This window comes from Melanotaenia boesemani, chromosome 12 (genome assembly GCF_017639745.1).
Source record: "Melanotaenia boesemani isolate fMelBoe1 chromosome 12, fMelBoe1.pri, whole genome shotgun sequence".
Classification (NCBI taxonomy): Eukaryota; Metazoa; Chordata; class Actinopteri; order Atheriniformes; family Melanotaeniidae; genus Melanotaenia; species Melanotaenia boesemani.
In genome coordinates, this window is record NC_055693.1 from 24377832 (window position 1) to 24394604 (window position 16773).

At 36.5% G+C, this 16773-nt stretch overlaps 1 protein-coding gene across 3 annotated transcripts; it reads left to right on the forward strand.

Moving 5' to 3' along the window:
- The first annotated feature begins 5713 nt into the window (after positions 1 to 5713).
- On the forward strand, positions 5714 to 16292 carry spopla (speckle type BTB/POZ protein like a). 3 transcript variants are annotated; one of them, XM_042002030.1, is made up of 12 exons: positions 5714 to 5898; positions 7123 to 7203; positions 9475 to 9592; positions 9878 to 9999; positions 10323 to 10474; positions 10609 to 10736; positions 11620 to 11797; positions 12534 to 12589; positions 12792 to 12914; positions 13969 to 14111; positions 14223 to 14276; positions 14744 to 16292. In XM_042002030.1, exons 3-12 carry the CDS (start codon positions 9515 to 9517, stop codon positions 14886 to 14888), a joined length of 1179 nt encoding a protein of 392 aa, XP_041857964.1. In that variant the 5' UTR covers positions 5714 to 5898; positions 7123 to 7203; positions 9475 to 9514; the 3' UTR covers positions 14889 to 16292. The 3 variants fall into 3 exon arrangements, with proteins under 3 accessions (XP_041857964.1, XP_041857966.1, XP_041857965.1); XM_042002031.1 differs by lacking the exon at positions 5714 to 5898 and adding an exon at positions 6053 to 6185; XM_042002032.1 differs by lacking the exon at positions 7123 to 7203.
- Positions 16293 to 16773: the final 481 nt, after the last annotated feature.

Below are 16773 nucleotides of genomic sequence, written 5' to 3' on the forward strand. Positions count from 1 at the left end.
CGATCAGTCTCCATCACTTAAGGCGTTGAATGCTTGTCAGGAATAATATCAGCGGTGGTTTAAGATTCTCTTAATTAGAGTATTGTACATTAGAGGTAGACGACTGTCACACTCATTGCTCAAGGAGATATTCATGCGGAGGGCTATTCATACCTGATGAATACGTCAAATAACAAAGAGATGAAAGAAGTATTCAGAGCAAATCATTCTGAAGTTAAACATGCCCTAACACACCTCTATTTATTATGATTTTCTTTATTTAACAAGGTGAAGTACTGAGAACAATCTACTTTGTAAAAAGTACTATATATATATATATATATATATATATATATATATATATATATATATATATATATATATTATTATCTTTTTTTTAAGAATGTCAGTTAAAGAAAAATGAATTAATCTTGGATCATTTTGTTATTAGCTTAAAAAAAGATATTATAAAAAATATATTATAAAAGGTTGTGTCTGGACCCAGAATAACCTGGGTAACCAAACTTTAAGTGATCTGAGTTTGCTGGAAAGAAAACTGTAAAGCACACAATGTGCTCTAAACCCGTTAATTCTGTGTTGAGATTTTTTAATAGAATAGCAGATAAATACAGCAAAATTATCATTGCTGAACTTTCTCAGAGTATTAAAAGTGTGTTGGAAAATGTTGCCGGCGGCCTTATTTTCCTGCCCTTAAGTCAGACTGGTTCAGATTTGTGATAAGCATCTCTGTGTATCTCTAAATGTGATCATATCAACAGACCCTTAAACTTCAAGATGGATCTCTGCTGGGATTTTGAAGATATTTGATATGTTCAGCAAAATGTGACATTTTATCATTTTAAATTTGACCAGAAGGAAATATGCTAGGTGTTTGTTATCACTATACAGTGCAGCATGAAAAAAAGAAAGAAAAAGACAAAAAAAAAAAGAAGAAGAAATCAAAGGCTGCTCTATACATTGCAAGTGAATCAAAGCTGGTCCAGAAACAGCTATTTATTACTCATTCTACAGAGGGAGTGTCCATCCATCTGAAAGGGAATTGGTTATCAGAGGCCTACAGGGATCCCTTCATGGGGCATTGTTTCAGAGAATGACTACCCAGAAGCTGCGTTGTGTTTGACATTAGAAGCAGACAGAAGAATCTGAGATGATGAGCTGCAGTTTGGAATTTCATTTTCCTTTAATTTAGATATATCAAGTTATCTTTTTTTTTTTTCGCATTTTCTGTACTTACAGCCTATTTAATTGTGCTAACATATAATAACCTAAAGCTCACATTTATTGAGTTTGACTGAATAGTCTATGAATAAAAAAAAAAATTTACTGTCTTGCTTCAGATAGTAATGCTCTGCAGACTTGATGTCACTACATACCAGAAAAATATTGACCTTATGTAAGCAACAAAACTGAATGCATCCTTATTGTATTGGTTTGGAGTGACCCTTCCTTTCATGATAGAAATGGACCTAAAATATGATAACAGAATATGCAGCCCTCAAAACAACAGCACCAACAGACCCCCCTTAAAATTATTTAATCGTTATTCCATTATATAAACAGGAACAATTTTGGTGCACTGCATGCAGCAGCACTCAACACATAAGACTCAAATATCTTACATGGATTTCAGCATGGACAACACCTGCGAGTGAAAATGTGGAAAAATAAATCATTTATCTGTGGAAGAGGTTAATAAATTATGCACAGTAAAGTTTAAAATATTACACCATAATTGAGTCCCATATTTTTATCTAAAATATGTGCTATTTCACTGTAATGTTTAATGTGATAATGGCTTTGGGGTAAAAACTTAGGCTGCGTGCTATAATGGATGTGTATACTCTCCTTGAGGGCAGATGTTCAAACAGTTTTTTGGTTGGGTGAGATTGGCCCTTTAAGATGGATGCTTTCTGGGTGCAACAAGAGGTGTAGATGTCTTCCAGGGAGATGTGTGTTTGTGATTTTCTCTGCAGATTTCATAACTTTATGCAGGGTTTTATTGTCAGCTGTGAAGCTGTCTTTGTATCGTACCAGGATCCAATGAGTCAGAATGCTCCCAGTGGGGCAAAGCTATGAGATCAGCAGCTGCTGATATAGCCTGATTCCTCAGAGTTCTCACAGTGGGGTCAAGCATTTATGATTAATCTCTTGGTGTGTACCACACATGAACGCTCTTTAGTTGTCAAAAACATTGTGAGGGATGTTCAGCATCAGACGACCATCTTAAAAATCAGTCTATTGTTTGTTTAACTGCTGTATTCTTAAATTTCTCTTTGAAATGACAACATCATGCACAGCAGTCCTGTTATAATATCCTGTTATGTAATTACCAACAGACTACTCTTGCTAATGCAGGCTGACCTTTTCCTGATTCCTGGTCACAAAGTTTCTCCTCTCTCTCGCTCTCTCGCTCTCTCTCTCTCTCATATATATATATATATATATCTATATTATATTAAATCAACATCATTAGCTAGCAAGTATGAAACCCCCCTGCTGGGTCTCATCCTGTCACCACCGTCTGTGCAAAATAGCACATGAAAATGTTGCAAAGACAATGCCCAACTTCAAGCTAAGACATACATCTGCACTAGAGGACACAGCAGGAGAAACCAGAAAACTGTGTAGAATTAAAATAAAAATAAATAAATAAATAAAAAAAAAAAAACATCAAAATGCAGTGCTTTCTCATTATCATTCTATTTTCATTCACTTATTATTGGAGGTTTTTGTGCAGTTTTAGACTAGTGAGAACTTTGTTGAGGAAAGGGTGTTGGCAGCACTTGGTTTGTTGGTTGTGGAAGAATATAAGAGGGGATAGAAATCAGAAATAAAGAATAAAAAAAAAGGAATATGAGTTTTGAAATTGAGCTTTCTCTATTTATGCTGAGGAACCAATCAGAATGATCTCCATCAACAGATTCAGCATCAATTCAATGTGCTGCTATACCTGAAAAACAAACAAAAATCATTGCGAGTCTGACAGTGTAGAGTGTGTTAGATAAAATTTTCCTATTGTTGCCATCCATTCAGTCCATGCTCATAGCCAGCTACAGCGTTCACCCCTACAGTATAAACACATGAGGAAAAACTTGCTTAAATTCTTAAATTGTCTTTTTTTAATGAGGAATTATTAAACTATCTGAGTTGGGAACCAGGCTGATGCAGGAAACAAATTATGTACCTCAAAGTGCTACATTTAAAGTGCAAAACATTTAACCATTATTTATCTTTTCATTAAGTCACTTTTCAGTCTTTTGTGAATGTGTTTTTTCTGACTTGTTTGTCCAAAGAAAAGTTGTAGAACTTGGGTCATATAAGTGCAACATTCAGCCCAAATAAATAAGCAAAAAACAAAACAAAAGAAGACATGAAAGACCATATATGTCTTGCATTTATCAAGTTTATGAAAGCTGGGGGTTCCTCTTTCCTCAAAAGCTGCAGGTCTCCGACAAAATACTGCAAAAAGTTTTCACCTGCATGTGGGAGATGAGGATAACGGAGCTGCTGCCACTGTATGCTATTATTTAGTTTTGGGTGGTAGAGGATCTGCCTTAGCATGCCGTTGCCAAGTCTTTAAAATGTTTTTAGTGACATTTAGTTCACATATTGGAAGGCTAGCCGTGTGCTTAATTTCAATATGCTGTTTCAGGTTGGCTGTTGACGTTGTTGATGACCAGAGTTGCTTTTTGACACCCGGCAGGCAAAGTTTACAAAAAAAGACTAGATTTTTCCCTCCTGGATCATCACTGACCTTTTCAAAAAATAATTTAAGTGATCATACGAAGATGCTGTAGTGATCATTGAGGCAGAGGTGGTGCTGCTGCCTTCGTTGGATTTTGTCTCCATGTTTCACAATTTCATGACGCATGCACGGTGCAGTGCTGTGGTGGCTGGTGTTGTCAGATTTGGTGTTTTTCACCTATATATTAAAGCCTGTTTACGATGTGTTTTAGTCGGGATTTGGCTTGGAAGGCTCCATGGAAATCTGGCACCCTCTTGAACAAAGCCCAACTGTGAGAGAACCTCTCTGGCATTTGTGAATGCCAGAATGAGCGTGCTCACAATAACGTTCATCAGTCAGAAATACAGTACATTCAGCCCAAAATATGAACAAGTTCATGAACGATTGTTTAATTAAACAAATCTAAATAATTAAACACAAAACCCAAACACATGCATTCACACACACACACACACAAGTATGTCACATGTTATATTTAGAAACAAACACTATCATTTGCACACACAAACACATGACACCCATGCGCACCCCCCATTTTGCACATATGACTTGGCACTGCTAAACCAGGTGGGGAAATGATATGTTATCTAAGGGGTACGTCCTCACCAAGAGCCACTGCCTCTACAACCACTGACGGCATTGCCACAGAACCCACCCAAATCAGGGCAAACTGGGGTGCACATCGCAGCCAAAAGGCTGTGCTACAGGGTCTCCTAACCATCAAGGTAAGGGTCATCACCAGGGTAACACCCCTGCAGATTGAGCATAGCTACTTACCAAAAGCAAAACTACTAAAATCAAATAAACCCAAAAAATAATAAGAACAACTAGAAGCTAAATGTATAGAAGTATACATATAAAAATTGACAGAAATAGTGTACTTAGGTAAAAGAAAGGAAAAAAAAAGAATAGAATAGAAAAAAAAAGCTACATAAAAAGTTAGTTTTCTAAATAAGTGAAGAAATAGACATGCATAAATGAGCAGGGTGGTCAAATATATAAGTGGCCGCATGGCAAAATGAGTTTTATTTGTATAGCATATTCCATGTACAAGCCAACTCAAAGTGTTTTACATAAAACATTAAAATTACAACAGGAGAATGCCCAGGACAGGGAATGACCACCAACAGATTTCCAGGAAAAGATGCTTGCAAAGCTAACTTTTTGGTATTAGCTATTAAGACATTAATTGGTGTTTATTAAATTGTTGTCTTTACTACAGACAATTTAGAATAGGATATATGTTCAAAGGTGTATAAGTGACTTGCAAGTTGTGAATAATTTCAGAATATGTCAGCTAGTACAACAAATGTTAGTAGTCAAATGTTTTGTTTATTTCTGATGAGTGTATTGTTTGACATATTCAATGGGAGAAAACACAAACCTGGTTAAAATTTCTGCTCTATACACTGTGTAGTCTATTAGCAACAGGATAATCCCACATTGGTTTCAATAGTCTGGCAGGAAATTTCTAACATAACACATAAAGAGTTTTTACAACAGAAAAAATTGCACTATTGAAGAGTAGTCAGTTCTTTTGTGTTGACCTTGTTATTTAGTCCTTACATATTACAATTACATATAAACCAAAATAGCCTCCATTTCTTCTTTAAAATGGCACTGGTGTACTGTATTGTTAGCAAAAGGTAATTTTTAGATAGAGATAGATAGACTTTATTGCAGACTCGTGGTCCATAGTAAAAAAAAACAAACAAACAAAGAGACAGACAGGCAAATAACTGTACAACATGGGCATAAAAATACCAATAAAAAGATCCTCAATCTTTGGGTGTCTTATCTAAATAATCAACATCTGAACAATCTCAAATAACTAGTGAAACTAACAGAGCTGAAAATAATTGTTATTATTATTATAATTATTATTATTATTATTATTAAGGTTGTGTTGTTTAAAAGAGTTTGATGTATAAACGCGATCTAAATTTCGCGCGTGCGCAGTGGCTATATTTTCCTAGCCTGTTAAGCTACAACCAGCTAGACAACTGTGTAAGCTAGCACAGATAAATTAGACAAAGAAACCCTGTGAAGAGACTGAATGAAAAAAGAGTTCAAAGTTACGGACGGTGAAAGGAGCAAGTTTAACACAAAGCTATATGCGTTATTCGATATATATGGGAGTATAAAATTGAAAGGTACGCCGTTACCACGTCTTTTTAAACTTTTTGTAAGCAGTCAGTGCAGAGATTAGCACTGGCTAGCTGCTATTTAGCTGATGTTTTTCCCTCCAGCAGATTGTACGAAAGCGTGAGGGTTTACATTAGCTAGCTTAGTTAGCATCCTGTCATAAGAAACCGTGGAGGCCCTTTGTTTTACCCCGGTACTGTGGGGTCTAAACATTACATTACCGATTTAACTTTGTGTATCCTTAACTTGATTGTGTGACAGCTGTGGAGTAAGGTTAATAATACAAAGCTGCCTGGTAGGTTTGCGGAAAGATTGATTGCTAACGTGTTGTTGTGAAGCTAGCTGATAAGTGTTAACTGTATTTGCGGTGTAAAGGCTAAAGTGAAGTTAACAATAATCGTGCTATTGAAAACATTAGCTTGGGATAGATACATCTTACACTTAACTGTGTTCTTGTTACATGTAGCAGTCTTTCTTTTTTATTGATTTCTATTTAAACAGGCTTAACTGATAAATAGTGAAAAATCTTGAAGCGATGTTGAAGATGTGGAAATTGGCATTGACACTTCAGTTCATGTTTCGTCAACAACGAGCTGTTGCTAACAATTGTCTTTTTTTTTCTTCTTCTTTTTTCGTGCCTTTTATCTTCCTCACGGGTAATCACATCTGCGGGCATATTAAATTAAATATAGCTAAATGAGAGCCTTAACGCTCAATTCAACAACGATAGTTTAACTTTAAGCTAAATCAAACTAGCTAGTCTGATGCCTGTCTGCATAGCATCCTCTGTTGTGTTATAGGCGATGTTGCACAACTCCAGCTAATGTGTTAGCCAAACAAAGTTGCAGGTGAATCTTTAGTTAGCTCAACTAAATCACTTGAGGGACCAACCATGACTCGAAGGATACGCTTGACCATAATTTTAAACGGTTCAATAAACACATAATGGGGGAAGTACTTTAAAGATGGTATAATAATGTGTGCTAACAAATGGTTATCTTGTCCTGAGCTGATGTACGGATTTTAACACCTTAATATTTATGACTGATTTGGATGTTCATGTCATGCTGACATGGTTTATTGACAAGTTTTTTGGCCGTTAGTACAATTGTTGATAGCCTTTGGTGACCTGAGAGCTTATAAGCATGATGGTTTCATTTAGAGATGTTTCAGTCAATAAAATTTCAACACCCGAAGTCATATTTTTATTATTATTTCTTCTATGTTTCTAGAGTGAAGTATGAAGATGGGGCCATGAAGTATTTCGTGATTACATAGACAAACTCCATCCTTTCATTGCAAGAACTGAAGAGGTGATGGGAATGACTAAAATGTATTGATGATGATGCATGACTCAGATTTCACATTTAAGGAAGGGGTGTTGGAGGTAACTTGCTACACAGAAAGTAGTTGAACTTACAAGTCACTGCAAGCTTATGTGTGCACGTAAAGTCCTCAACTTGAGGGCTCCTATTTGGAAAATTTATATGGGGAAAATACATTTGTGGTATTGAGTTTCCCACTGAATACACACAAAACCACCCCAGGCATAGTATGTGTGAATATTTCAATTTACTCTGAGACGCAGAGATTCACAAGGCTGGGCCATTGCACAGAAAGAAAGTTTCTCAAGGAAGAGAGTTTGCAAAAGAAAAAAATGGTTAAATCAGTGTCATAATTTACCATATTTCATATTGACTTGCTGTTACATTTTCTCTTTTGGAATTTTTACAGAAAGTAAAATGTTTATGTGCATTCATATGCATTAAAAGTAAAAAAAAAAAAAAGAATATGTATATATATATATATATATATATATATTAGTGCATTTGCTAGTTTCCAGAATATATGCTGTGTTCTTGAATAATTTTAAGCACAGTTGAAGCACTTATAGGGCTGATGATGATTAAACGCTTTGGAATTTAGATATGGACTTTGTGAGAAAGAATAAGTTGAATATCATGAAACTCCAAACTCATTAATGTCACTTCAGGCCATTGTGTAATATACTTTTTTGATTCATGTACAGTAAACATGTACCTGTCTGAGCATGTCATTTTGCCTTTGCTCGATATGCTGATATGATATAACTCTTTAATGCTGGTTTAGTGAAATTAGTCATCCGAGCCTGCTTGGCCAAAAAAAAAAAAAAAACTTATTAGATAAGCAACATTTTGCAAATGGGTTTTTCCAACGGTATGTGCAATATATTGAAATCCTAACTTAATGTGATTCTTAGTTACCAGTTCACCTCATCATTTGGTCAGCATTGTGGCAAGAGTGGTTTCTTCTCTGTTTCTTGTTGCGTTATCTATATAGTGGTTTATGTGTCCTTCCACTGCACTACAGTAAGGGGAAATGGACAAGTTGGGAGAGAGAGGGGAAAAAAAGCATGTTTACTTGTAATTAACGGGCAACCCAGTCTGACATAATGTGTTGTTTAAATATCAGGATTCACATGCTTTAAGCTGTGCTGCTGTTCTGGCAGAAGCTTTTTTATAGGAGACAACAGTCTTAGGATAGTATAGCTCACTTTTAAACTCTCTTATTATCTTTGGTGGAAAATTGATTAATAGTACTAAACAGGGACCAAAAGAAGAGATGCTGATGATGTACTAAAGTTCTGCACATTAAGCTTTTCTATTGTATGATTGTTTCACCATTATTGGCTATCTTACTTAATTTGTTTTTTGACTTGCAGTTATGATGAAGTTGAACTTTCTGATCCTTCAGCTTAGAATAGAATACTTTGTCATTGAGAAGCTATTCTGATAAATTCAGACTTTTACTGCATCTTCATCTTTCCAGCTTTGCTTTCAGTTTATACTTTTATTACTTGGATTCACCTTTAAACCATCATAACATTCCCTTATGGTAACATATTAAGAGTTTACCATTTGTCAAAAATGTCCATTGATTGGCATTTTCTAATTTGTCTTAGAGCCAGGTCCAGGTTGTTCAGAGCTAGAGGTAGAGACCTGGTTACTGACCCCATCCAAAATCCCATGCGTTAATATTTCTGTTAAACAGCTACACAGAAGTCATTTTGAAACCCATTTTAAGAAAATATAGTGATATTACTTCAGTCTCTGGGTAGAAAGTTATCTGAAAAGTCTGAAGAGATGCTAAATTTACTCAAAGTTACACGTGCACATCATCTGAGGGAAAATGTTTACGGATGTCAAGGGATATGTAGTTACATTATTAAAATAAAACAAGTGTTCAAATCCTCAACTTTAAAATCAAATGCACAACAATTTAGCAACAAACATCTACTTAAATATGGAAGTCCAGATGGGTATTTCCACCGCAGTGGTCCCAATACAAGGAGTTATAAATGACATAAGCCATGCTGGCCACTCACTCACTCACTCATAAAACTGAATTGATTATAGAACTGATTATAAAATGATCTGTTACCTCCAGTTCTGTAGTTAAATCAGTTTTAAAAAAGGAAAAAAAATGGTGTCACAGCAGTACAGAACCTCTGATGGTAGCAACCTTGTGAGGAATTTAGTCATCCTAAAGATATTTCACCAAGCTATGGAAAATGTAATATGTTTTTTTTTTTCTTGAATTATTAGTGCTTTTAGGAAGCGAGTGGGTGGAATCTCTAAGCCAGTGATGTCACGGGTTCCCACCCCTCCTCCTCCTGGGGAGATGTCAAGTGGACCTGTGGCAGAGAGCTGGTGTTACACACAGGTATGGACATAAATGAACACACTAAATAATGTTCACCACATTGCCTGATGGGGTCAGTTTTCTCTTCTGTGTTGTGCCATATTGCAGTATTTTTAGGTGGATGTATGTTTGCTTTGAAAGCAGAAACATTGGATGTTTGGTGTTGGAAAAGTTGAACTGCAGAATATTTAATATTTAGTGATAATTTAATCAGAAAATGTCAAAATATCATGACTGGATTTTTGTTTTTTAATAAAAGAATATGTTTGTTTTCATGGTTCCTCTGTTTCTTCTTTTGGTTCCAAGGTGAAAGTTGTGAAGTTTTCCTACATGTGGACCATAAACAACTTTAGTTTTTGCAGAGAAGAAATGGGAGAGGTGTTAAAGAGCTCTACCTTCTCTTCTGGCCCTAATGACAAAATGAAGTGGTCAGTACTCAAAGTCGTTGTATATGATTTTTAAGGTTTCTGTGGTCATTAAATGGTCATGAAATTTAAACACATGTTTTAGCTCTATCAGTTTTTCTCACATTTTTTTTTAAATAACATCCAGTTCATTTGTTCTGCCTAAGGATGAACATCGATTAACAATCTTTGTTTGGTTAAAGCTACAAAAAGTCTCTAAAGGAAAGAGAAAATCCCCCCTAAAGACAAATAGCCGTGTTTTATTTTCTACCAAATTGATAAAAGAAGTACTATTTTCTCAGGTTTGTAAGATAACTGATGTGCGGTGTTATCTGTTTATTTGCCAGGTGTCTGCGAGTCAATCCAAAGGGACTTGATGATGAAAGCAAAGATTATCTGTCGTTGTATTTACTTCTTGTTAGTTGTCCAAAAAGTGAAGTCAGAGCAAAGTTTAAATTTTCTTTGTTGAATGCTAAAAGAGAGGAGACAAAAGCAATGGGTGAGTACAGGCAATCTAAAGTTATCATCATGTCCAACTCTTCTGTATAGTTTGTTGCTTTTATACCACAACCAGCCAACTTACAAATACAAACACTATTGTGAGGCTTATCTTAATTTCTCTCCCGATTACAGAAAGCCAAAGAGCATATAGATTTGTCCAAGGCAAAGACTGGGGCTTCAAAAAGTTTATAAGGAGAGATTTTCTCCTTGATGAAGCGAACGGACTCTTACCAGATGACAAGCTCACTCTGTTCTGTGAGGTCAGTGATGCAGGGCTGTTTTCTTGATATTTAAACGAATCATGGTTGTCTTTGTTTTTCTTATTGCTTTAATTCAACCAACATAGAGCCAAACCTTCCTCACTAATTTGAATGCCTGTTCTGTTGATTGTAAAAGTTATAATCAAACCAACATGCAGCTATTTAAATGTTTCTGTTCAGCTTTTATCTTTTTTTATTTTCTATCAGTGCATACCCGTCATAGTAAGGAGCTGCTTCCATCCTGTATGTGACAAGTAGCTTGAATGCTGAAATGATTATTACTTTATTGAAACATTTATGATCCGTAGTGTAACCTTTAATGGAAAGAGTCTCTTTTATTACACCTGAGTGAATACTGAATTGTGGCATAATGTTGAGATTTGCATCTAATGACATTTTACTTTTGGCAAGAGAAATGTTTCCACCGTCTTAACATTTACAATGGAGCTTGTTTTTGAAATAATTGAATTCAACTTGTCAAAAAAGAGTAAATGTCTTTGAAAGGTGTTCTTTCAAGGAACAAGTTAAATGAGGTGTCAGTGTGTTTTGATGTAAATGCAATTGCCTGAATTTTTTCATCAATTAAGAGTGTGTCAGTCTGCATTTCCAGAAAGACGCCATAGATGTAAGGGAAATTGCCACCCTGATAAATACATTTAAATTAAGGACAAAATATATTTTTTGTATCAGTTAGGTGTGGCAGAGATTGTAATTAATTTTGTTTTTAAGTTTTTTTTTTTTGTTTTGTTTTGTGCAGAAAAATCCCTCCCCAATTTCTGGAAGGTTTACTTTAAAAGGAGCAATTTAACATAAATTGTACTGATGCAGATATATATAGTGTTTGCTGAAGATGCTACAGTGTATTGTTCTAAATATTTTACAGGTAAGCGTTGTCCAGGACTCTGTTAACATTTCGGGCCAGTCCAACATGAACATGCTGAAGGTACCAGAGTGTCAGCTGTCTGATGATTTGGGGAACCTGTGGGAGTGTTCGCGTTTCACAGACTGCAGCCTCTATGTGGGAGGGCAGGAGTTCAAAGCCCACAAATCCATCCTTGCAGGTATAACGTCTCAACTCGCAGAACTTAGTATAGCAACAATCAGGAGAGGAGTGTTGGAAGATGTATCTGTGCTGCTTCTTAATGGGCTTTTGTGGAGAGTTATAGGGGCTTTGAAAAGCTAAGGAGGGTCTGTGTGCCTGGATTGATGTGCAGCGGCCTAGTTCTGCAGTGGTTGCTAATCCACCCTACTACCCCTGCTTGGCCCCGCTTGGCCCTGCTTGACCTAGATGACTATAGGATCCAGGAGATTGAGAGGCTGCCTCTCTCCTTCAGCTCATCTCAATTAGACATGGCTGCTGCTGCAGTGTTCAGGGGGAAATTGTGGTGGAAATAGTTTACCAATAATCTTTGTCAGCATCTGAAAATGCTGACATAGTGGTGGTTGTGTGAATTTTGCTGCATTTTTGTACTGAAATAGACCGGTACAGATTTGCATTTACTCATGTACCAGATGCTTTGATCCAAAGGGTCTTACAAGCGAGGAACAACATTCAAGCTTAGGCATACATCATTAGGTACTAAATCTCAAGGACAGAGTAGAAGAACATTTAAAGAAATTGAAAGCTTGATTGAGAATAGTTGGAGGGTTTGGGAGATGAGCCTTCAAGAGATTCATGAAGGTAGATGGGGACATCCTTGCTCTGACATCATCTTTGCTATCATTATTACTGTTGGTGATGTTTGCTAGTCCTTTTTGTAAATGCAAATGTGCTCATTTGTTTATTTGTTTTGACAGCGAGGTCACCAGTTTTTAATGCAATGTTTGAACATGAAATGGAAGAAAGTAAAAAGGTAAGAATAACAGGTTCTGATAGTTTATCATGAATCCTCACTACACAAAACCTTTCTCTCTTTTCACATGCTGCATCATCATGGCTCAAAATGCTTTGTCACATTTGAAATGAATGCCTGACACAACTTATCTTCTTTTGTCACATATATGGATAGATGCCCTCTCCTTATACTTAGTAAACAAACCTTTTATTTCCTGCAGAATCGTGTTGACATCAGTGATGTGGATCCGGATGTGTTTAGGGAAATGATGGGTTTCATCTATACAGGGAAGGCCCCAAACTTGGAGAAAATGGCAGACAACTTGCTGGCAGCTGCTGATAAAGTAAGCACCAACTCAGTTGACAGTTATGCTAACATTTGATCAATCATCAATAAAAGCTTGTTTTTCTTTTTTTTAAAAAAAGCTGAAAAATACTCATGTTGAACTGTCTTGTACATGGAATGTGCTATACAAATGAACCTGCTTTGTCTTACTCAGAATGTAACACTTTTAGTTATGTTTAATTATGCCAGTTTCTAAGTTAAATACATTTACATCATTATATAATTTTGTTTATTTTGATCTTCTTTTTGGCCTCACCAAATTCAACCATCACCAGAAACATACCACATAAACTGAGTAATAACATCAGTCACTTAAACACTGGTACAGTAATGCTGAAACAGTAATTGGGTGTATTATCGCCATGGGCAGAAAGTAAACTGTTTTACTGTTCAGAGCCTCTACACTGCTCGGAGAGTCGAGAGGGAGAGAAACTGTTTGCAAGTCAATGAGGCTTACGGTGGTCTGTTCTGTAATTATGCAGCTGTTAGCTTGCATCTAATGGGATATCATTTCAGTATGAATAGTTTAGATTTTTATTATTTTTATTATTTTCAGTCTCCTGATCATTCCTTCATTTTTTAGAACAGGCTTGCACATGATGTGTACACATGTAACCCTTCATAGATTCAAGTAAATACAGCTCTGAGTTAACAGAAGTGAATCAGTAGTTTGTAATGTGGTGGCCTATGGAAAGCCTACTTCATAACAAAGAAAATTCAAGTCACTGACAATTGAGAAAATGTAGATTTACGTCTTAGATCAAATCGTTATTGTTGTAATATTTCTGTAGGGTATAATGTTGTGAAGCCGGTTCCTTTTTAGTCTTTTGCTAATTTAAAAGTAAGGAAGCTCTTTCAGAGGAAGCAGGGTATTTTTGTATCATTGTACTGATGAATGATTTGGTATGCGAGCTTTTAGTAAATGGTGACAATTCTGAACTTGATGGACTGTTTAGAATAGCTAAGATGAAGCCCCCAAACATGGAGATTTACTTTACCTCAAGGCTTTAACTGCTGCTTTCTCCGTCCCACCCCCCACCCCACCACTCCAGTATGCTCTGGAGCGTTTAAAGGTCATGTGTGAAGAGGCCTTGTGCAACAGCCTTTCAGTGGAGAATGTGGCTGACACCCTCATCCTGGCTGACTTGCACAGTGCTGAGCAGCTCAAAGCACAAGCCATAGATTTTATCAACAGGCAAGTATCGCAAAAAAAAAAAAAAGAAAAAAAAAACCTCCAGTGATAAATTCCTGCTGCCATTTCTGTTTACCAGCCCTGAATGCTTACCTTTTTATCTCCTTGCCATAGGTGCAGTGTCCTGAGACAGCTGGGCTGTAAAGATGGAAAGAACTGGAATAGCAAGTATGTAATTAGCTGATATATGTGACACAAGATTAATAACACACTCTTATCTCTTCTCCCAACCAGATGCATTAGAATTCATTGTTTTAGCCCAGGCAGACAGAGTGCTATTTGCCTTCTCAGTTTGAAGCTTCATATCTTTGTATCCAAGTTATTAATAGACTCATACTTGGATAAACCCCGGAAATGGAATATTTGTTCAATTTTAAAAGATGGGAGTGGTCGCCATGGCAAGTTTTTCTTTCAGATGATGTAGTGCAGTGTTGCGGGACACCTTGAAATGTTTATTCTTTGTTTTTATGCTCTGTTGCTCAGGAAGTACTAATGGGCTCTTTGCAAGTTTGTCATACAACCCACAAATCAAACCTCTTATTTGGTTTGTCATTACAACCTCATTTATGTTTATTGAATTTTAATGTTCAGATTATCAAGCTTGAGCATTGACTTCATTTTGTCTGTGCTTACAGTCATGCCACAGATATAATGGAGACTGCAGGCTGGAAGTCAATGATCCAGTCCCATCCTCACTTGGTAGCAGAAGCCTTCCGAGCCCTGGCTTCAGCGCAGTGCCCACCCTTTGGTCTTCCACGGAAGCGCCTAAAACAGTCCTGACTGTTTGACTTTGCCCTAGGACTTTACTGGAGGTGCGAAGCATGGGTTTACAAAGGAAGGACAAGTGAGGGTACCACTCTTTATTTCCACCAAACTGAACACACTTGAATAAAGAAGAGTGGAGCTTTCTGGCCAGAGATGTGGGGAGGCTGGCATGTGGAAGGCTGACATCAATGGATTGGAATAAAAAATTTGAATCATTTGAATTTGTTTGCTTGCTTTGCTGCCCCAGTTGAATTCTGTTCAGCCTGGGTAGCAAGCCAAGTTCTCTGCTTCAGTTTTTATTTCTTTTTCTTTTTTTTTTTCCTATAATTTTCAAAATGGCCTTAATATATCTGCCATTGCTCTGGATCTGCTCCAGAGTACTTCGTCTATTTTACTCTGTGCCTGCCTTGTCACAAAGACCAGGCCTCCTCCAGGTTGCACTAGTTCCCATGTATAGTCATTTTGATATGGAGTTCTATAGGAACGTAACAAAGGTTTAACTAAATGGGAAATATTATATATTTGTAATGTTTAGCCCGTTTTGTGACTAGACATTAAAAAAAAGCATGAACACTCTTAGTGCAAGGTCAGTTCTTTACACTTTTTAAAAGATGTGTATGCCCCATATTGATGGCACCATTTCTATGTAAATGACAGTTAAACCATCTTCAGAAGACCAATGTACAAGAAAGTCTGTTCTATTGCACATTTGTGTTGGAAACCTAGTAATCTGCCACCATTAAGTCCAGTGTCAATCCATTTAAGACGGAAAAGTTTGGATACTTTGGCCTAAATATATAAAAAACATTGGAAGTATATGGAAGTATGTACTCAGTCTCCCATTTGAACAACATATTCCAGATCATACATCTGTGAACTGTTATAGATGAAATTTTGAGAATCTCTTTCTTTTAGCATTGCCAACTCGCAATTATATATTCTCAGTATATTGTGGTCAACTAAAAGTGGAAAGACTAATGCATGGTCATGTTATTGTCAAAAGAAATTGTCCAAGTACCAATTTTGTTTTTAACAATATTTTTCTGCGATTATCTGACATATTTGTGCAGAATTACATTAATTGAGTATGTGCAAAAAAAAAGAAAAAAGAATTTCCTCTAACATGCTTGGATATCTGTAGGATGCTGAGCATCACTTCTACTGGCAATGTTATTCTGTGTTTTGGAGGGGGGGGGGGTTGTCATGTTTATTCAGTCCGTCTTGTATGTAGTGTGGTGTGACAGACACGTCCGAGGATTTTGTAAATTAAGAGTAGCGTCATTTTTACATGATATTACTCATCATTCAGCGTCACGTTGACTTGTTGATACTTTGGAAGTAAAAGAAAAAAAGGAAAAAATAGATGAAATTGTTGTCTGCAAGAATGCCTGCATTAACCCATTAAAACATTTTCCAGCAGTCTGAAGTGGCTCGGCTTTATTATTTATTTATTAAAACTCCATTTGTAGAGTTTTCAGTTTGAAGAAGGGTGATTAGTTATCCGTTTCTTTGAATGCTGGTGTTAAAGGATGTGGATGTGAGGCTGAGGTGATTTTTCTTTTGTCTTTGCTGTTTTTTCTTTTTTTTCTTTTCTCATAATTACAAAAACAACTCCTCCACTGTGGTAATCAAAAGGAAATGGGCTTAAACTGTGCTAGCATAGTGCCATAGTTAAATGATGAACCTTTTTTTCAACACATGAAAGACTCTTTTCTCTTGTTTTATGTGAATGTTTGGCGCTAGCTCTAATTAAAGTGAATGTGAGGCCGCAGTTTCCTGTTGGAAGAGACATCTTCATCAGGGGTTGCTGATCCACGTCCGCCCCTCTCAGCACAGATCCCAGGAAATGGCCTGATACCATCGCAGCTTTAAGACGCCTCCAACCTTTTATCTTCCTGCC